At 40.2% G+C, this 22065-nt stretch overlaps 1 protein-coding gene across 3 annotated transcripts in view; it reads left to right on the top strand.

Annotated features, from left to right (window-relative positions):
- The window catches only part of LOC124802978 (ankyrin repeat and IBR domain-containing protein 1-like), a 579445-nt gene that overhangs the window by 372816 nt on the left and 184564 nt on the right, over positions 1-22065 (top strand). For all 3 annotated transcript variants that reach the window (XM_047264079.1, XM_047264078.1, XM_047264080.1), the window contains one exon: positions 3151-3285. In XM_047264079.1, the coding sequence (XP_047120035.1) occupies positions 3151-3285 (135 nt within the window). The remainder of the gene's footprint in view (positions 1-3150; positions 3286-22065) is intronic.

Raw genomic sequence — 22065 nt, 5'->3', positions numbered from 1 at the left:
TCAAAATGTGACACTTTTTGCTGTCTCTCTCTTTCTGATCAGTTACCAGTACTATTGTGATAAGTTGACAGATCCCTTATCATCACTGCTCTGGCATTAAAGATCTCATTTATTGCACTCAAGCAAGCATATCATCGTCAGCAACAACAGTGCTTCATTAAATTCTTAATACTCTCATTTTCATCTGCTTAACTTCTTTGCTTCAGTTGTATCCTTATCAGAGACGTGTGTGTGTGTGTGTGTGTGTGTGTGTGTGTGTGTGTGTGTGTGTGTGTGTGTGTGTGTGTGTGAAAAAGGAACAGGAGTCGTAATTTATAACTCTTTCTTCCTCTTCTTCTTATCCTTATATTTTGTAGAAGCAGTTGGAGACTCCAAGAACTTGAAATATGATCCTGTTGTTCTTATCCTTGAATTGGTTCAGTAATAACTTTATTTTTCATTATAGTTAATGTGTGTATTTTAGTAGCTTTCTAGTTCTGTTATTGTTTTCAATGAACAGTATTGTTTTGATTTTGTTATGTACATTAAATGCTACAAAGCAGTATTCAACAAAGTTGTACTACCTGCTAAAAATGGCAAATAATACATTCACCCTCCAACACAGAAACAAGCCAAAAACAGTATGGTCAGTTGTTCTGTCGGAGTTAGGAGCAAAAGTGAAAAGATGGGAGATTCTGAAAACTAGATTTGAAAATGATATTATAGTAAGCCCTATTCAGAAGTCCAATTGTTTGAATGAATTACTCTTAAATATAGTCCGCCTACATAGCATAGTAGTCTGCCTCCATAGTGTAGCGGTAGTGTTACCGCCTACCACACAGGAGGCCTGGGTTCGATTCCCGGCAGGGGACAGCGTGTTGTGTGCCCTTCATCATCATTGACTCGCAAGTCACCGACATGGTGCCAACTAAAAAGGACTTGCAATACGGTGGCCAAACTCCCCTGAGTGGGGCCTCCGGCCAACAATGCCATATGATCATTTCCATTTTTTTCTTAAATATAGTAAACCCAGATAAGGGTGCCCATACTGGGGGGTGGGGGTGGGGGGTGGGGGTGAGGGAATGGAAAAAAAGTAGGTAGTCAGATGTTTTTCTTTCAAGAAAATGATTTAAAGGTTGTTATTACTCAGGTTAACAGGGTGGGAACTGGAACTTTTTTATGGCTGCTTACAAGTCTCCATTTCTTTTCCAAAACATTAAAATACTCCATAACCCCACCTAGGTCTAGCTCACCCCTCCCCCTTACAAACTATCATAAGGGTTCCCTTGAGCACAGATGTAGATGTGGCAGCCTAACAAGACAAGAAAATTTCATAAGCTTGGAAAACAACAAGAATACATATTTTAACAAGTTGCAAAACTCACCCAAAGAGATTTGAAAAATGAAATATTGTCTTTAATAAACAGAAACTGATCTTGGTAGGATGAGACACCTGTATCTGTAACCAAGAGTGTGTATGATGTCATTTCACTTCCAGTGTCAATTATTGTAAAATTAGTCTTTTGAGCAGGGATTTTGCCAAATAAATTGAAATATGCCAAGGTAAAACAATTATTCAAAAAGTGATTGATGGAAGATATGGGGAAATGCTGGTCTATCTGTTTTATGTTGGTGTTCTCTAAAGTGTTTGAACATATTGTAGCAAAACAATTTCAAAAACTTCTTTCTATAAATGACACAAGTTTTAAAAATGAGATTGGATTCTAACAACAAAAAATACTGTAAGTGCCCTCAGTGAGTTTACTCAAAATGTATGCTACTCGTTATATAAGGGCAAAGTGCTCACTGGAATATTCTGTGTTCTTGACAAAGCATTCAATTCAGTGAATCACTCCTTACTTCTGCACAAATTACAGGTAGATGGAATCAAGAGACACTGCTCTACAGTGTTCAATTCTTACCTAACATATAGGAAACAAAAAGTAATTCTCATTTCAGATTCAAGCAATTACTAGTTTGAAATTCAAGCAATTACTCCTCAAAGTGGGAAGCTGTTTATCAAAAAGTTTCACAAGGTTTGAAAGCAGGTCCCTACCTGTTCCTTTTCCAAACAAATGACCTACCATTTGCTATTGATGTTCATTCAGTTTTATTTGCTGACAATACATCAGTTATAATTGAAAAAGAAGTGCCTGGAAGACTCCCAGAAAGTGTTAAAAATACTTCAGAAAAATTTGAATCTCAGTTCCATTAAAATGGACTAAAAACTAAGCACAACTACACCAAAATGATGCAATTTGAAATTAAATCAGTGGAATAGAGTGAAATAAAAATAACAAAAAATTATCAGGATGTCGCAGAAGCAAACCACGTAAAGTTCTTAGGCCTAAATCCGGATAAAAATTTAAATTGAATGGGAAATGTGCACTGCTTAGCAAACAAACTGAATAGCTTAGCATTTGCAATTCATATTTTGCCAGGTGCCACAAATTTAGGCACCAGAAAGATAGTATATCATTGCTGTTTTGAGTCAGTTATTAGTTACCGCATAATCTTGTGGGGAAATTCAGAAAATATCTCAAGGCTCCTAGTATAACAAAAGAAAATAATTAGAAATGTGTGTGTTGCCAAATGATGGTAATATTGTCAATCACAGTTTCAAACTTTAAAAATATTATCCGTTTTCACTTTTACATGTATGAGGTGTTGATGTCTGTATGCAAGAGCCAACATACACTTGACACTTATGATTCCCACACATCTGCAGCACTAACCACACAGATTATTCTAAACTTCCAACACCCATTTCAAACACTACGCCCAAAACTAGAGTATTTGGTGTTAAAAATTTTCAATTTAATAAGAGACAGTGATATATTTTACATGGAGCTTGGTTTATTGAAAAGATTCCTCTTTACTTTTCTGATGGAAAAGTCCTATTATTTTCTATTATTTTGCTGATGATTTCACTGAGGAGAGTTTCACAGACTGAATAAGAGAATTATGTATTTTATTTTTTTTTGTATTGAAAACTATAATAAGTATTTGTGTAGCTGTATCTCAGAGAGTGTACAAAATAATGAAAACTTTTGTATTTCTCCTAAAATATTCTTATTGTAAAACTTGACATGTCTCCTATACATCACATTAAATGATTTGAAAATTGTGTGCAATGAGACTAATAAATCACATTTCACACTTCGTTTGCAGTGTAAGTGTGACTTCTGCTGGGTGTGTCTGGAGAACTGGAAGAAACACAGTTCAGCAACAGGTGGCTATTTTCGTTGCAATCGTTTTGAAGCAGTGCACAAGGCTGATGAGAGACAGGGGGCTCTTATCACTGAGGTAAGGACAAAAGTGTGAAAAGTGTTTTATGTCCAGACACTGGAAGTTGTTTCGTAGAACTGATGCTAGATAAAAAATAAATAAATAAACTGTCTAATAACTGCAGTATTACATGTTTTCTTTAATTACTATGAAAGTGAAAGGTGACCAAAATAGAAGATTATTTCAAGTGAATCTACACTCAAAGGAAGGTATGCAATGGTCATTAATGAGAGAGACATTTGTGGCTCAACAGATTAGGCAAGGAAATAAATCAACACCTCAGGCCAAAAGAGAAGCAGAAGAACAATGTTCTTATTGTGGTCTTCAGTCTGAAGACTGGTTTGATGCAGCTCTCAATGCTATTTTATCCTGTGCAAGCTTCTTTATCTCCAAGTAACTACTGCAATGTACATCCTTCTGAATCTGCTTACTGTGTTCATCTCGTCGCTTCCATTTATTTACACCTTCCTGCTCCCCCCCCCCACCATTCCCCCCCTTGCTACCCTCCAGTACTAAATTGGTGATCCCTTGATGTGTCGTACCATCCAATCCATTCTTGTTGTCAGATTGTGCCACAAATTTTTTTTCTCCCAATTTTGTTCAGTACATCCTCATTAATCACATGATCTACCCATCTAATCTTCAACATTCTTCTGTAGCACCACATTTTAAAAGCTTCTATTCTCTTCTTGTCTAAACTGTTTATCGTCCATGTTTTTTTTCCATGCATGGCTACACTTCATACAAATACTTTCAGGAAAGACTTCCTGACACTTATATCTACATGTGATGTTAACAAATTTCTCTTCTTTGGAAATGCCTTTCTTGCGGTTGTCAGTCTACATTTTATATCCTGTCTACTTTGACCATCATGAGTTATTTTACTGCCCAAATAGCAGAAGTCATCTATTAGTTTAAGTGTCTCAGTTCCTAATCTGGTTCCCTCAGCATCACCTGATTTAATTCAATTTCATTCCATTATGCTCATTTTGCTTTTGTTGATGTTCATCTTATATCCTCCTTTCAACAGCTCTTCCAAGCTGAATTATTTTGCACAGTCTCATCAGCAAGCCTCAAAGTTTTTATTTTCTCCATGGATTTTAATTCCTACTCCAAATTTTTCTTTTGTTTCCTTTACTACTTGCCCAACATACAGATTTAATAACATCAGGAATAACCCCATCACTCCCTTCTCAACTACTGCTGCTCTTTTATGCCCATGGACTCTTATAACTGCCGTCTGGTTTCTGTACAAATTGTAAATAGTCTTTTGCTCCCTGTATTTTACCCCTGTAACCTTTAGAACTTGAAAGAGAGTATTCCACTCAACATTGTCAAAAGCTTTCTCTAAGTCTACAAATGCTGTGAATGTGGGTTTGCCTTTCCTTAACCTACCTGTCATGAGAAGTCATAGGGTCAGTATTGCCTTGTGTGTTCCTATCTTTCTCCAGAATCCAAACTGATCTTCCTGAGGTCAGTTTCTACCATTTTTTCTTTTCTTCTGTAAAGAATTCGTGTTAGTACTTTGCAACCATGACTTATTAAAGTGATAGTTCAGTAATTTTCACATCTGTCAGCACCTGCTTCCTTTGGAATTGGAATTATTATATTCTTCTTGAAATCTTAGGGTATTTAACCTGTCTCAGATATCTTGCCCATCAGTTTTGTCATGGCTGGCTCTCCCAAGGCTGTTAGTAGTTCTGATGGGATGTTGTCTACTTCCAGGGCCTTGGTTCGACTTGGGTCTTTCAGTGCTCTCTCAAATTCTTCACACAGTATCATATATCCCATCTCATCTTCATCTAGGTTCTCTTCCATTTCCATGATATTGTGCTCAAGTACATCTCCCTTGCACAGAATGTCTATATACTCCTTCCACTTTTCTGCTTTTTCTTCTTTACTTTGGCCTGGTTTTCCTTCTGAGCTCTTGACATTCACACAGGTGGTTCTCTTTTCTCCACAGATCTCTCTATTTTTCGTGTAGGTGGCATCTATCTTTCCCCTAGTGATATATGCTTCTAAATCCTTACATTTCTCCTTGAGCCATTCCTACGTACCCATTTTGCAATTCCTGTCAATCTTATTTCTTAGCCATTTTTATTCCCTGAAAATTGACATCAGAAAGTTGTGATCATAATTTCATTTTTTCATAGCAATGTTTTTGACTTTTATTCTATAATTCTGCCAAGATAACAGACTTGGCAGGAAAGTAGGTTATTTTGATTCAGTATGCATAATGCAGTTGTGAACTTCTTGGTAGATTAAAAGTATGTGACAGATCAAGATTCAAACTTGGAACCTTGCCTTTTTTGGGTAATGCTCTTACCAGCTGATGTAGCCAGACATGACTGATAAGCTGCTGTTACAACTTCTGTTCTCCCACTTTCTAAACTGTACAGAAGTTCTCCCACGTACCTTGTGGGACTACAAGCACACCTACTACAAAGGGTGCCACAGCATAAAGATTGTTTCCAGATTGAATATTGCCCTCTGAAACAGACTGCGTTCTATTTAGAAACTTCCTGCCAAATTTGAATGCTATGTTGGACTGAAACTTGAACTCACATCTTTTGTGGATAGTTCAGTAATGAAGAACATTGTCCACTGCAGGTCCTAGACCCAATCCAGTGCGTAGTTTTAATTTGGTAGTAAGTTTCAAGACTGTATGCACTCCATTACAGAGTTAAAGAATAATTGTGGTTAATGTAATTGTATTTGCTGTGGTACAGTCATTAATATTGACTGTACTTAAATCATTTCAAAGGATGATAAGTTCCAGAGAATCCATGTCTTGGATATTAAACCTCTTGGCAGTTCTCCCCAGAGGCAGATAAAAATCATTTGCTGCATTGTTGAGACACTGTTTTCTTTGTTGTTGGTGATAACAGATATTTAATTGTAAATTCATGTGGTCATTCTATGTATGGATTATTTGGTGGCGCATTGGATTGGTTCTGTCCACAAATCCCTATTCAGTCCTAGGATTTTTTTCTGTGACATGTTGTCATGTTCACACTGGCAGTGATTACTGTGTGTGAAGAATATAAGGTAGCCTAGTGCTTTAAAGTCAATTGCTAAAATGTAGGTTCTCACTACATATGCCAATGTTGTTGTTGTGGTTGTGGTTGTCATTCTGAAGAATGGTTTGATGCATCTCTCAAAAGTAGTCTATCCTGTGCAACTTTCTTCATCTCTGAATCACTGCTGCAACATACATTCTTTTCATCTGCTTGCTCTATTCATATCGAGGTGGTCTTCTACAAATTTTACACACCTCACACTTCCCTCCATCACCAAATTTACTATTCGTAGACTTCAGGATGTATCCTATCAACCAATCTCTTGTTTCAGTCAAGTTGTGCGATAACCATATCATTAACTATTCAGTCCTCCCATCTAATATTGAGCATTCATCTTTAGCACCACATTCCAAAATCTTCTATTCTGTTTTTGTCTGGACTATTTATCACCCATGTTTCACATCAATACGTGACTAGACTTCAGACAAATACATTCAGAAAACTTCCTAACACTTAATTTTGTATTGTGTGTTAACAAACTCAGAAATGCTTTTCTTGCTAGTGCCAGTCTGCATTTTATATCCTCTCTACTTGAGCCATCATCAATCATTTTACTGCTCAGATAGCAAAGCTCATGTACTACTTTTAGTGTTTTGTATCCTAATCTAATTCCTTCATCACTTGCTTTAATTCAACTACATTCCACTGCCCATGTTTTACTTTTATTTGTGTTCATCAAAACTCTAACCATCATGCTTTTCAACTGCTTGCTCAGTGGAAAGATTGAGGAACATTGATGATAGGCTACAACACTGTCTCACTCCCTTCTAAACTATTGATTCCTTCCTGTTTCTTTGGCTCTTACAATTGCAGTCTGCTTTCAGTTCAAGTATAACCTTTCACTCTATGTATTTCTTTCCTGTTACCTCCAAAATTTTGAAAAGTGCATTCTAGTCAACATTGTGAAAAGCTTTATCTAAAATCTACAAATGCTAGAAATGTAGGCTTATTTTTCTCCAACTCATCTTCTAACATCAATTGTTGGATAAGTACTGCTTTACACATTCCTTCATTTCTTTGGAACAGTAACTGATCTTCTCCAAAGTCAGCTTCTTCCTTTTTTTCATTCTTCTGTAACTAATTCGTGTCAGTATTGTGAAACCATGATGTACTAAATTGATGATGAATAAACTCATGATTTAGTAATATTTACACTTGTCAGCACATCCCTTTTTTGGAACTGAAATTGTTACATTCTTCTTGAAGTCTGAGGGTGTTTTGCCTGTCTCATATATCATGTGTACCAGGAGGAATAGTTTGGCTTGTAGCTATCTCTCCCAAGAATCTCATTGTTTCTGTGGGATTGTTGTCTACTCCAGGAGCATTGTGTGTGCTTAGGTCTGTCAAAGCTCTGTTAATTTTCTCTCACATTACAAGATTTCAGATCTCATCTTCATTTACTTCCTCTTACCTTCCTAGAATATAGTCTTCAAGTTCATTTCCTTTGTATCACCCCTCCATATACTCCTTTGAGCTTTCCCTTCTTTGCTTAGCATTAGCTTGCCATGTGATTGATTGATATTTATAAAGTTGTTTCTGTTTTCTTCAAAGGGCTCTTTAATTTTCCTATAAGTGGCATCTATTTTTTCCCGGACATTCACACTTTTACAGCCATGCATTTCTCATAGCCATTCCTACTTAACAATTATGTGCTTTCTATCAGTCTCATTTTTCAGATGTTTGTATTTTCTTTTGCCTGCTTCATTTGATACATTTTTATATTTTCTTCTTTCATCAATTAAATTCCATATCTCCTATGTTATCCATGGATTGCTACTGGGTGCCACCTTCTTACCTATTTTATTTTCTGTCACCTTCACTATTTCCTCACTCAAAGCTACACATTTGTCTTCTGTTGTAATCGTTTCCCCCATTTCAATCAACAATAGCTTAATGTCTCCCGTGGAACTCCCAACTACCTTGGCTCTTTCAATTTATTCAGATCTCAACTCCTTAATTATCTGCCTTTCTGAATTTTCTTCAGTTTTAATCTACAGTTCATAAACAATAAATTATGACCCACATCTGCCACCAGAAATGGCTCACAGTTTAAAGTGACAATATTATGAAGAGGATAATTGCTACTCACCATATAGTGGAGATGCTGAACTGCAGACAGGCACAACAAAAAGACTGCTAAATAAGTAAGATTTTTACCAAAAGGTCTTCTTCTGAATTTGATAACATACACATACACTTGAAATATGCTCACTATTTTTATTTACTTAAATTTGGCATATTTGTGGTTTCTTCTTAAAGTTTATATAAAAAAAGTAGTAACATAATTCATTTTTTTCTGTTCACTTCCAAATTATTATGACAGCGACCTGCACATTGTTCTACCATCAACACACACCAAGAGTTCACTGCCGACTGACTACAGTCAAAGACGATCCAGCGTCAAAGACGTTTTACACAACACACAAGCTTCCACTTGTAATCAGTCTCTTTGATATTCTTCGTCACATTTATTAATAGTAATCAATATGCTGTCACTCTCAAAAATATAAGTAAATTAACATATAATAAGGCAAATTACAATAAAAAAATTCCGACAAAAATATAAGAAAACATTTACAATTTGGTATCGACAAATCCGGTAGAAAATAACACATCTCCCAGATCCGTTACACACTTCCATGCAAATACAACTCAACACACACATGACCACGTCTCCAGCTGCCGAGACCAGACTACAAGCTACAGCGCATGATAGGAGAAGCAGTCTGGGTGGTGGGGGTAGGGAGAGGCTGGGGCATGGTGGGAGTAATATGGGGTAGCATCCCTGCCCTCCCTGTCCCAGCCTCATCCTTACCCCATCACTCAGAGTGCTTCTCCCATCATATACTGTAGTTTGCAGTCTGGCGTCAACAGCCAGTGACAGTGGTCGTATGTGTGTGAGTTGTGTTTGCATGAATGGGTGTGTGTGTGTGTGTGTGTGTGTGTGTGTGTGTGTGTGTGTGTGTGTGTGTGTATATAATTCAGAAGAAGGCCTTTTGGCGTAAAGCTTACTTATTTAGCAGTCTTTTCATTGTGCCTGTCTGTGACTCAGCACCTTCACTATGTGGTGAGTAGCAATATATCCTTTTCGTAATATTATCATTATTCAATCCTGGATTTTACTGCTTAAAGTCTTATTTTGAAGTATTTGTGTTATCGTTAGATAATCAGTCTGAAACCTTCCAGTGGCTTTGAGTAATTTTCATGTATAGAGCCTTCTTTGATGATTCTTGAACTATGTATTAAGAGTATTAACAACGCTTAAATTGCTCTTTGTACCAAATTGTACCCAGCTGCTTTCTCTTTCATTCCTTTCGTCCAAGCCATGTTCTCCTACTCTTTTTCATTCTCTTCCTTTCTCTACTATCAAATTCTAGCCCTTCTTCACAATTAAATTTTCACCTCACTCAACTATCTCAATGATTTATTTTATCATGCCTACAGTTTAGCTATGCTTGAAATTGGAGCACTGAACACATCTTTAAGGTGAATCCACATCCAACTGTCACACAGGTTAAGATTAGGTGATCTGTACAGCCAGACTGTAGGGAAATGATGGCCAATAATTCTAACATTTCCAAAATATCTCAGCAGCAGCCATTTCACTGGCTGTGCAGTGTGCAGAGGAGCACCATCTTCCATTAAAATGATCCTACCAAGTCATCCATGTTGTCGAAGTGTTGGAATGATGTTGGTATGTGAAAGACTCGCAGCATTTACCAGTGACGGAACAGGTAACAGGACCCACAGGACTTATGTCCTCAACGGCACTATGATAAATGATGCTGTCAACCCGCACCGCATAGTTGCCTTTACAGAATGAAGAGCGCGTGAATTTTCTCTTGCCCATATTTGCAATTCTGCATAGTGACAGACCCTTGTAGATAGAAATGAGCTCTGTCTGTTCACAGAATGTTACATGGCCATTCATTGTCCACTTACATGTGAGCAAGAAATTCCAGAGTGAATGTTTGTCTTGCTGGCAGATGAGCAGAAGCAACTCCTGAATATGGGTGATTTTTGTATGGATAGCAATGTAGGCTGTTTCATAGGATTTTAACCACTGTGATCACAGGCGTGCCCAATTTTCACGGCAATTCCCTGTGCATTGTATGTTTGCACACCACTGCTCAATCTCTCCTGTAATGCTGTGGCCACATCTTCGACAGACTTTGGATCAACTGCCTTCCTCCCTCTTCCCCACTGGACTTCAAAAGGACCTGTCTTTTTGAAGTTTGTAATGATTTTCTCCTGACCCATTGTGGACACTGAACCACTCCCTTGAGTGTTTCGAACATCTGCAGTGCTACTGGCACGCAGTCATCATTCTTGTAAATGAGCTTTACCAGCTGTGTATGGTCCTTCATGGAGAGTCATGTTGGTTATTTCAACTGCAAACTGAGGAACCGTTGTGTCCCCTTTGTCTGTTGGTGTGCTTATTCTGATGCTTACAGAACCATCTGTTGGTCAAATTTTCACTAACTTTATTTTTTCCAGGAAGTTTTCCCCTGCGTCAATAATATGTTGTTCAAATTTGAGATCATTCTGAGTACTGGTTCTCTTTCTACAGAATTTTAAAACCATAACTTTAATGAAGAAATGTAACAATATTAGAGAAGGAAAGTTGCTACTCACCATATAGTGGAGATGCTGAGTCGCGATAGGCACAACAAAAAGAATCACACAATTATAGGTTTCGGCCATTAATGCCTTTGTCAGCAATAGACACACATTCACACGTGCATACACACACTCAAGCAAACTCAACTTGCACACACGTCTGCAGTCTCAGATAACTGAAACCATGCTGTAAGCAGTAGCACCTGTGCATGATGAGAGTGGTGACTGAGTGGGGGTAAGGAGGAGGCTGGGGTGGGGAGGGGGAGGGATATCATGGTGGGGATGGCAGTCAGTGAAGTGCTGCAGTTTAGATGGAGCGCAGGAGAGAAGGTAGGGAGGGGGAGGGGTGGAGGAAGTAGCAGAAAGGAGAGAAATAAAAAGGAATTAAAAGACTGGGTGTGGCAGTGAGATGACGGCTGTGTAGTGCTGGAATGGGAACAGGGATGGGGCTGGATGGGTGAGGACAGTGACTAATGAAGGTTGAGACCAGGAGGGTTACGGAAACATAGGATGCATTGCAGGGAAAGTTCCCACTTGCACAATTCAGAAAAGCTGTTGTTGGTGGGAAGGATCTGTATGGCACAGGCTGTGAAGCACTCAGTGAGATGAGGGATATCATGTTTGGCAGCGTGTTCAGCAACAGGGTGGTCCACTTGTTTTTTGGCCACAGTTTGTCGGTGGCCATTCATGTGGACAGACAGCATGTTGGTTGTCATGCCTACATAGAATGCAGCACAGTGGTTGCAGCTTAGCTTGTAAATCTCATGACTGGTTTCACAGGTAGCCCTACCTTTGATGGGATAGGTGATGTTAGTGACTGGACTGGAGTAGATAGTGGTAAGAGGATGTATGGGACAGATCTTGCATCTAGGTCTATTAAAGGGGTATGAGCCATAAGGTAAGAGATTGGGAGCATGGGTTGTGCAGGGATGGACGAATGTATTGTGAAGGTTCGGTGGATGGCAAAATACCACTGTAGGAGGGGTGGGAAGGATAGTGGACAGGACATTTCTCATTTGAGGGCACAACGACAGGTTATTGAAACCCTGGCAGAGAATGTAATTCAGTTGCTCCAGTCCTAGATGGTACTGAGTTACGAGGGGAATGCTCCTCTGTGGCCAGACTGTGGGACTTTGGGAGGTGGTGGCAGACTGGAAAGATAAGGCACGGGAGATTTGTTTTTGTACAAGGTTGGGAGGATAATTACAGTCAGTGAAGGCTTCAGTGAGACCCTCAGTATATCACTGCAGATGCGACAACTGAGGATGGCTAGTCTGTTGGAAGGGACTTCTTGGTATGGAATGAGTGGCAGCTGTCGAAGTGGAGGTATTGCTGGTGGTTAGTAGGTTTAATAAGGATGGAGGTACTGATGTAGTCATCTCTGAGGTGGAGGTCAACATCTAGGAAGGTGGCTTGTTGGGTTGAGTAGGACCAGATGAAGCAAATGGGGGAGAAGTTGTTGATGTTCTGAAGGAATGTGGATAGGGTGTCCTCAACTTCAATCTAGATAGCAAAGATGTTGTTGTTGTTGTGGTCTTCAGTCCTGAGACTGGTTTGATGCAGCTCTCCATGCTACTCTATCCTGTGCAGCCTACATCCTTCTGAATCTGCTTAGCGTATTCATCTCTTGGTCTCCCTCTACGATTTTTACCCTCCACGCTGTCCTCCAGTACTAAATTTGAGATCCCTTGATGCCTCAGAACATGTTCTGCCAACTGATCCCTTCCTCTAGTCAAGTTGTGCCACAAACTCCTCTTCTCCCCAATTCTATTCAATACCTCCTCATTAGTTATGTGATCTACCCATCTAATCTTCAACATTCTTCTGTAACACCACATTTTGAAAGCTTCTATTCTCTTCTTGTCTAAACTATTTATTGTCCATGTTTCACTTCCATACATGACTACACTCCATACAAATACTTTCAGAAATGACTTCCTGACACTTAAATCAATACTCAATGTTAACAAATTTCGCTTCTTCAGAAATGCTTTCCCTGCCATTGCCAGTCTACACTTCATAATCTCTCTACTTCGACCATCATCAGTTATTTTGCTCCCCAAATAGCGTAACTCATTCACTACTTTAAGTGTCTCATTTCCTAATCCAATTCTCTCAGCATCACCTGACTTAATTCGACTACATTCCATTATCCTCGTTTTGCTTTTGTTGATGTTCATCTTATACCCTCCTTTCAAGACACTGTCCATTCCGTTCAACTGCTCTTTCAAGTCCTTTGCTGTCTCTGACAGAATTACAATGTCATTAGCGAACCTCAAAGTTTTTCTTTCTTCTCCATGGATTTTAATGCCTACTCCAAACCTTTCTTTTTTTTGCTTTACTGCTTGCTCAATATACAGATTGAATAGCATCGGGGAGAGGCTACAACCCTGTCTCACTCCCTTCCCAACCACTGCTTCCCTTTCATGCCCCTTGACTCTTATAAGTGCCATCTTTTTTTTTTTTACAAATTGTAAATAGCCTTTTGCTCCCTGTATTTTACCCCCGCCACCTTCAGAATTTGAAAGAGAGTACTCCAGTCAACATTGTCAAAAGCTTTCTCTAAGTCTACAAATGCTAGAAACATGTGTTTGCTTTCCTTAATCTTTCTTCTAAGATAAGTTGTAGAGTCAGTATTGCCTCCCGTGTTTCAACATTTCTACAGAATCCAAACTGATCTTCCCTGTGGTCGGCTTCTGCCAGTTTTTCCATTCGTCTGTAAAGAATTCGGCGTTAGTATTTTGCAGCTGTGACTTATTAAACTGATAGTTCACCAATTTTCACATCTGTCAACACCTGCTTTCTTTGGGATTGGAATTATTATATTTTTCTTGAAGTCTGAGGGAATTTCACCTGTCTCATACATCTTGCTCACCAGATGGTATAGTTTAGTCAGGACTGGCTCTCCCAAGGCTGTCAGTAGTTCTAATGGAATGTTGTCTACTCCTGGGACCATGTTTCGACTTAGGCCTTTCAGTGCTCTGTCAAACTCTTCACGCAGTATCGTATCTCCCATTTCATCTTTATCTACATCCTCTTCCATTTCCATAATATTGTCCTCAAGAACATCGCCCCTGTATAGACCCTCTATATACTCCTTCCACCTTTCTGCTTTCCCTTCTTTGCTTAGAACTGGGTTTCCATCTGAGCTCTTGATATTCATGCAAGTGGTTCTCTTTTCTCCAAAGGTCTCTTTAATTTTCCTGTTGGCAGTATGTATCTTACCCGTCGTGAAATAATCCTGTACATCCTTACATTTGTCCTCTAGCCATCCCTGCTTAGCCACTTTGCACTTCCTGTCGACCTCATTTTTGAGACATTTGTATTCCTTTTTGCCTGTTTCATTTTCTGCTTTTTTGTGTTTTCTCCTTTCATCAATTAAATTCAGTATCTCTTCTGTTACCCAAGGATTTCTACTAGCCCTCTTCTTTTTACCTACTTGATCCTCTGCTGCCTTCACTATTTCATCCCTCAAAGCTACCCGTTCTTCTTCTACCATATTTATTTCCCCCATTCCTGTCAATTGTTCTCTTATGCTCTCCCTGAAACTCTCTACAACCTCTGGTTCTTTCAGTTTATCCAGGTCCCATCTCCTTAAATTCCCACATTTTTGCAGTTTCTTCAGTTTTAATCTACACTTCATAACCTTTAGATTGTGGTCAGAGTCCACATCTGCCCCTGGAAATGTCTTACAATTTAAAACCTGGTTCCTAAATCTCTGTCTTACCATTATATGATCTATCTGAAATCTTCTAGTATCTCCAGGGTTCTTCCATGTTTACAACCTTCTTTCATAATTCTTGAACCAAGTGTTAGCTATGATTAAGTTATGCTCTGTGCAAAATTCTACCAGGTGGCTTCCTCTTTCATTTCTTAGCCCTAATCCATATTCTCCTACTACGTTTCCTTCTCTTCCTTTTCCTACTGTTGAATTCCAGTCACCCATGACCATTAAATTTTTGTCTCCCTTCACTACCTGAATAATTTCTTTTATCTTATTATAAATTTCATCAATTTCTTCATCATCTGCAGAGCTAGTAGGCTTATAAACTTGTACTACTGTGGTAGGCGTGGGCTTCATGTCTATCTTGGCCACAATAATGCGTTCACTATGCTGTTTGTAGTAGCTTACCTGCACTCCTATTTTCCTATTCATTATTAAACCTACTCCTGCATTACCCCTATTTGATTTTGTATTTATAACCCTGTATTCACCTGACCAAAAGTCTTGTTCCTCCTGCCACCAAACTTCACTAATTCCCACTATATCTTACTTTAACCTATCCATTTCCCTTTTTAAATTTTCTAACCTACCTGCCCGATTAAGGGATCTGACATTCCACGCTCCGATCCGTAGAATGCCAGGTTTTCTTTCTTCTGATAACGACGTCCTCTTGAGCCAAGAGGATGCTATCATCATTTAATCTTACAGTAAAGCTGCATGCCCTTGGGAAAAATTACGGCTGTAGTTTCCCCTTGCTGTCAGCCGTTTGCAGTACCAAAACAGCAAGGCCGTTTTGGTTAGTTTTACAAGGCCAGATCAGTCAATCATCCAGACTGCAACTACTGAAAAGGCTGCTGCCCTTCTTCAGGAACCACACATTTGTCTGGCCTCTCAACAGATACCCCTCCGTTGTGGTTTCACCTACTGTACGGCTATCTGTATCGTTGAGGCACGCAAGCCTCCCGACCAACGGCAAGGTCCATGGTTCATGGGGGGGGATATCAAAGATGTCACCAATGAATCTGAACCAGGTGAGGGGTTCAGGAATCTGGGTTTTTAGGAAGTATTCCTCTAGTTGGCCCATGAATGGGTTGGCATAAGATGGTGCCATACGGGTGCCCATAGCCGTACCCCAGATTTGTTTGTAGGTAGTACCTTCAAAGGAGAAGCAATTGTGGGTGGGAACTTTCCCTGCAGTACATCCTATGTTCCCGTAACCCTCCTGGTCTCAACCTTCATTAGTCACTGTCCTCACCCATCCAGCCCCATCCCTGTTCCCATACCAGCACTACACAGCAGTCACCCACAATTACTTCTCCTTTGAAGTTTTTCTATTGCTGACAAAGGCCTTAATGGCCAAAAGCTATAATTGTGTGAATCTTTTTGTTGTGCATATTGTGATTCAGAATTTCTGCCATATGGTAAGCAGCAACTTTCCTTTTCTAGTATTGTTACATTCCATCCTGGATTTTCCATTGTTTAACTTTAATGATGGACATCCTGTAAACTTACACTGTTGTGGTTGTGGGTGGTGCTGGTTTTGTGTTTATCTTGGCTACAATGATACATTCCCTATGCTGTTCATAGTAGCTTACGTGCATTTCTGTGTTTTTATTCATTGTTAGATGTACTCCTTTGTTATACTGTCAGATTTTTTTTGTGATAACTGTGTACTGATATGACCGGAATTACTGTTCTTCCCGCCACCATACTTCACTAATTTTCACTATATGTAATTCCAGATAGTTGATTTCCAATTTTAAAATCTCTAACCTACTTATGTCATTAAGGGAGCTGATGTTCCACACTGTGACTTGTAGAATCCCAGTTTTGTGTTTCCTAATACAATATCCTTCCAAGAAGTCCCTGTGCAAAGATCTGAATGTGGGACTGTTTTACCTATAGAATATTTTACCCAAAAGGATGCTGTCATCATTAAGCCTGCCCTCAGGAAAAATAAATCTGTAGTTTTCCCCAGCTTTCACCAATTTGCGGTACCAACATAGCAAGGTCCTGTTAACCAGTGTTAAAAGGCCAGATCAGTCAGTCACCCAGACTGTTGAACCTGCAACCTTGTCAGGAACCACATATTCATCTGGCCCCTCTGCAAATATCCATCCATTGCAGGTGCACCTACAGTAAGGCTATCTATGTTGCTGAGGCATGCAAGCCACCCCTTCTTAGCAAGAGCCATGGTTTCTGGCAGGTAATATCTAGGTAAGCTATTTCAAAGGTTAGAGACAGGCCAAGGCATACTACCTCCGCTAGAACCATACCTAGCAATTACAAAGAAACTTACTCTCTATGTTGTCTTTGAAACCAGAAACTATGTTTTCAGTTGGATGTAATGTGTAGGATGAAAAATATTTAAAATATTTCCAGAATTAACTTTCATCTCCAGAAGGCTGCACTGATTTGTGTCAGATGTCTGAGGTTAAAGATCTCCAGATAAAGAAAATTCAAGTACATGGATGAGATTCCACACATACCTCATAATAAATTGTATATATCTATATTCATTAGAGTTGTAATATGTAACAAACTAACATGTAATTATGCACACGTCGTTTGCGAGCTCTTTTTTCATGTCTTTGAAGGAATATTAATAGATTATATACTTGCATAATAGATTACAGTAAAAGGAAGTAAAATAATATGACAAATTTCTTCAGAGTATATAAGTTGTGTGATTCTTGAGTTTCTCCCGGCGTATTTGATAATCAAAATATCCACGGGTGTACTGCCGGTCTACAGTGTCCAATGGGCACAATATTTTGGCGATCATACATGTCGCCATCATCAGGTGAACTGACGGACTGAGCTCCTGCAAATGTGCCGGCACAGAGATCCGTACGCTATGGCTGTTCAGGGGGAACTGGGTTCAGTCGTGGAAGTGGCCAATTTAAATACCCTCTGCCCGCGGCGCACTCCCTCCGCTGTCCGCGCCACGGTCGCGCAGTGGAACAGATTGCGACGGCGTCAAGATGACGACGGTTTGATGGCTCTGTCCGCCGTGGTTGTCACAACTATACATTTGCTCAATTTACTCTTGATTAACCCAATTGCTGGTTCCCAAGCCTTGCTAAGATTATAGCCACAGTCACGGTTTATGAGGTCGCCATTGGTGCGAATTTCGATGGCCTCTCTAACAACGCTGTCCCAGTATCTCGACGTCTGTACTAGAATCCTCGTGCGTTCATGCTCTATAGCGTGATTTTCCAACAAACAGTGTTCAGCGCCCGCCGACTTGCTTGGATACATCAGTCGAGTGTGTCTCTGGTGTTCACGGCATCGATCCTCAGCGGTACGCATCGTCTGACCAATATACGACTTGCCACATTGACACGGAATCTGGTACACACCGGCCTTCCTCAAACTGAGGTCATCTTTGGCGCTCCCCACCAGTGCACGAGTTTTATTCGGAGGACAAAACACAGTTCCGACCTGGTGTTTCTTCAAAATGTGGGCGATTTTCCCTGAGAGTGTGCCTGTATATGGAATAAACGCAATGCCTACCTCCTCCCTCGTGATTTCCCCATCTCCACAGGTTGTGCTGTAGTGGTTGGGCAGAGAGCACGTTGAATCTGCCACTCTGAGTACCCATTTTTTCAAAATACAGTTCTCAGATGTTCCAATTCCTGGGGTAGACTCTCTGCGTCAGAGATAGTGCGGGCCCTATGTACTAGAGTTTTAAGTACCCCATTCCTCTGTGAAGGGTGGTGGCTGCTGTCTGCGTGCAAATACAGATCAGTGTACATTGTCTTCCAATACACCCCATGACCTAGGGAGCCGTCAGCCCTTCTCTTGACCAAGACATCAGAAGTTTGACGAGAAGACCACTGAACTTTTAAGGCATGTCTTGACTTCCACGTATTTTCTTTTTAATGGAGAATACTACGAACAAATGGAGGGAGTCGCCATGGGTAGCCCACTCTCACTGGTGGTAGCTAATTTGTACATGGAGAACTTCGAGGAGTCTGGATACTCATGTTGTTGTGATCTTCAGTCCGGAGACTGGTTTGATGCAGCTCTCCATGCTACTCTATCCTGTGCAAGCTTCTTCATCTACCAGTACCTACTGCAACCTACATCCTTCTGAATCTGGTTAGTGTATTCATCTCTTGGTCTCCCTCTACGATTTTTACCCTCCACGCTTCCCTCCAATACTAAATTGGTGATCCCTTAATGCCTCAGAACATGTCCCACCAACCGATCCCTTCTTCTCGTCAAGTTGTGCCACAAACTTCTCTTCTCCCCAATCCTATTCAACACCTCCTCATTAGTTACGTGATCTACCCACCTAATCTTCAGCATTCTTCTATAGCACCACATTTTGAAAGCTTCTATTCTCTTCTTGTCCAAACTGTTTATCGTCCATGTTTCACTTCCATACATGGCTACACTCCATACAAATACTTTCAGAAATGACTTCCTGTCACTTAAATATATACTCGATGTTAACAAATTTCTCTTCTTCAGAAACGCTTTCCTTGCCATTGCCAGTCTACATTTTATATCCTCTCTACTTCGACCATCATCAGTTATTTTGCTCCCCAAATAGCAAAACTCCTTTACTACTTTAAGAGTCTCATTTCCTAATCTAATTCCCTCCGCATCACCCGACTTAATTAGACTACATTCCATTATCCTCGTTTTGCTTTTGTTGATGTTCATCTTATATCCTCCTTTCAAGACACTATCCATTCCGTTCAACTGCTCTTCCAAGTCCTTTGCTGTCTCTGACAGAATTACAATATCACTGGCGAACCTCAACGTTTTTATTTCTTCTCCATGGACTTTAATACCAACTCCGAATTTTTCTTTTGTTTCCTTTACTGCTTGCTTAATATACAGATTGAATAACATCGGGGAGAGGCTACAACCCTGTCTCACTCCCTTCCCAACCACTGCTTCCCTTTCATGCCCCTCGACTCTTATAACTGCCATCTGGTTTCTGTACAAGTTGTAAATAGCCTTTCGCTCCCTGTATTTTACCCATGCCACCTTTAGAATTTGAAAGAGAGTATTCCAGTCTACATTGTCAAAAGCTTTCTCTAAGTCTACAAATGCTAGAAACATAGGTTTGCCTTTCCTTAATCTATTTTCTAAGATAAGTCGTAGGGTCAGTATTGTCTCATGTGTTCCAATATTTCTGCGGAATCCAAACTGATCTTCGCCGAGGTTGGCTTCTACCAGTTTTTCCATTCGTCTGTAAAGAATTCGCATTAGTATTTTGCAGCTGTGACTTATTAAACTGATAGTTTGCCAATTTTCACATCTGTCAACACCTGCTTTCTTTGGGATTGGAATTATTATATTCTTTGTGAAGTCTGAGGGAATTTCACCTGTCTCATACATCTTGCTCACCAGATGGTAGAGTTTTGTCAGGACTGGCTCCCCCGAGGCCATCAGTAGTTCCAATGGAATGTTGTCTACCCCTGAGGCCTTGTATCAACTCAGGTCTTTCAGTGCTCTGTCAAACTCTTCACGCAGTATCGTATCTCCCATTTCATCTTCATCTACATCCTCTTCCATTTCCATAATATTGTCCTCAAGTACATCGCCCCTGTATAGACCCTCTATATACTCCTTCCACCTTTCTGCTTTCCCTTCTTTGCTTAGAATGGGGTTTCCATCAACGCTCTTGATATTCATACAAGTGGCTCTCTTTTCTCCAAGGGTGTCTTTAATTTTCCTGTAGGCAGTATCTTCCTTACACATCTAAACTCCATACACCCCAACATCAAATTCACTATGGAGACTGAAACAGAGGGTAAATTACCTTTCCTTGACGTCTTGGTCAAGAGAGGGCTGACGGCTCCCTAGGTCATGGGGTGTATTGGAAGACAACGCACACTGATCTGTATTTGCACGCAGACAGCTGCCACCACCCTTCAGAGAAATGGGGTACTTAAAACTCTAGTACATAGGGCGCACACTATCTCTGACGCAGAGAGTCTACCCCAGGAATTGGAACATCTGAGAACTGTACTTAGAAAAAATGGGTACTCAGAGTGGCAGATTCAACGTGCTCTCCGCCCACCACTACAGCACAACCTGTGGAGATGGATGAAATCACGAGGGAGGAGGTAGGCATTGCGTTTATTCCATATACAGGCACATTCTCGGGGAAAATCGCCCGCATTTTGAAGTAACAGCGGGTCGGAACTGTGTTTTGTCCTCCGAATAAAACTCGTGCACTATTGGGGAGCGCCAAAGATGACCTCAGTTTGAGGATGGCCGGCATGTACCAGATTCCGTGTCAATGTGGCAAGTCGTATATTGGTCAGACGATGCATACCATTGAGGATCAATGCCGTGAACACCAGAGACACACTCGACTGATGTATCGAAGCAAGTCGGCGGTTGCTGAACATTGTTTGTCGGAAAATCACACTATGGAGCATGAACACACGAGGATTCTGGTACAGACGTCAAGATACTGGGACAGCGTTGTTAGAGAGGCCATTGAAATTCGCACCAATGGTGACCTCATAAACCGTGACTGTGCTATAATCTTAGCAAGGCTTGGGAACCAGCGATTGGGTTAATCAACAGTAAATTGAGCAAACGTATAGTTGTGACGACCGCAGCGGACAGAAGCATCACACCGACGTCATTTCAGACACCATCGCAGTCTGTTCCACCGCGCGACCGTGGCGTGGACGGCGGGAGGAGTGCACCGCGGGCGGAGGGTATTTAAATTGGCCGCCGTCATGACCGAACCCAGTTCCCCTTGAGCAGCCATAGCGTATGGATCTCTGTACCGGCATGTTCGCAGGAGCTCAGTCCGTCAGTTTACCTGATGATGGCGACATGTATGATCACCAAAATATTGTGCCCGTTGGACACTGTAGACCGGCAGTACACCCGTGGATATTTTGATTATATAAGTTGTGTTTAAAGGGCAGTTTCAGTTTCGCTCTACAACTTTACAGTCCGGTATCTTGTCCATAAGTATTGGAAACTCCTTGCAAATGGATCCTGCAGAGTAATGTATGGTTTTTATGAAAGAATTTTGAAAATAACAGTCCTTGTGCAGATTTGTTATCTTTCTTGTATTCACTGATTAAAATCACATTATTAAAAGCAAAACCTATTGTGCTGTGGAATCAGAATCTGTAGACTCTTCAGTAGTGGTCTATATTAGGTTTCTGTGTGTATCAAAATGTTAAAGAGGCTTTACCTTCAACTCTTAATTTTAACAACGTAAAATATTCAGTGCCACCAATTACCAATTACTTGCATATTATGTAAAAGTAAATTGTTACTCTTAATTGGATTCTTGTGACCTGCATACTATTTTTTAAAATGTTACAAAGACACCAGTGGAACAATTATGTTTACATATTCTTGAGAAGCTGAGTACAGATA

Source organism: Schistocerca piceifrons, chromosome 6 (genome assembly GCF_021461385.2).
Source record: "Schistocerca piceifrons isolate TAMUIC-IGC-003096 chromosome 6, iqSchPice1.1, whole genome shotgun sequence".
NCBI classification, from domain to species: Eukaryota; Metazoa; Arthropoda; class Insecta; order Orthoptera; family Acrididae; genus Schistocerca; species Schistocerca piceifrons.
Note: the sequence above shows the minus strand (reverse complement) of the source record. Positions and strands in the feature narration are given on the sequence as shown.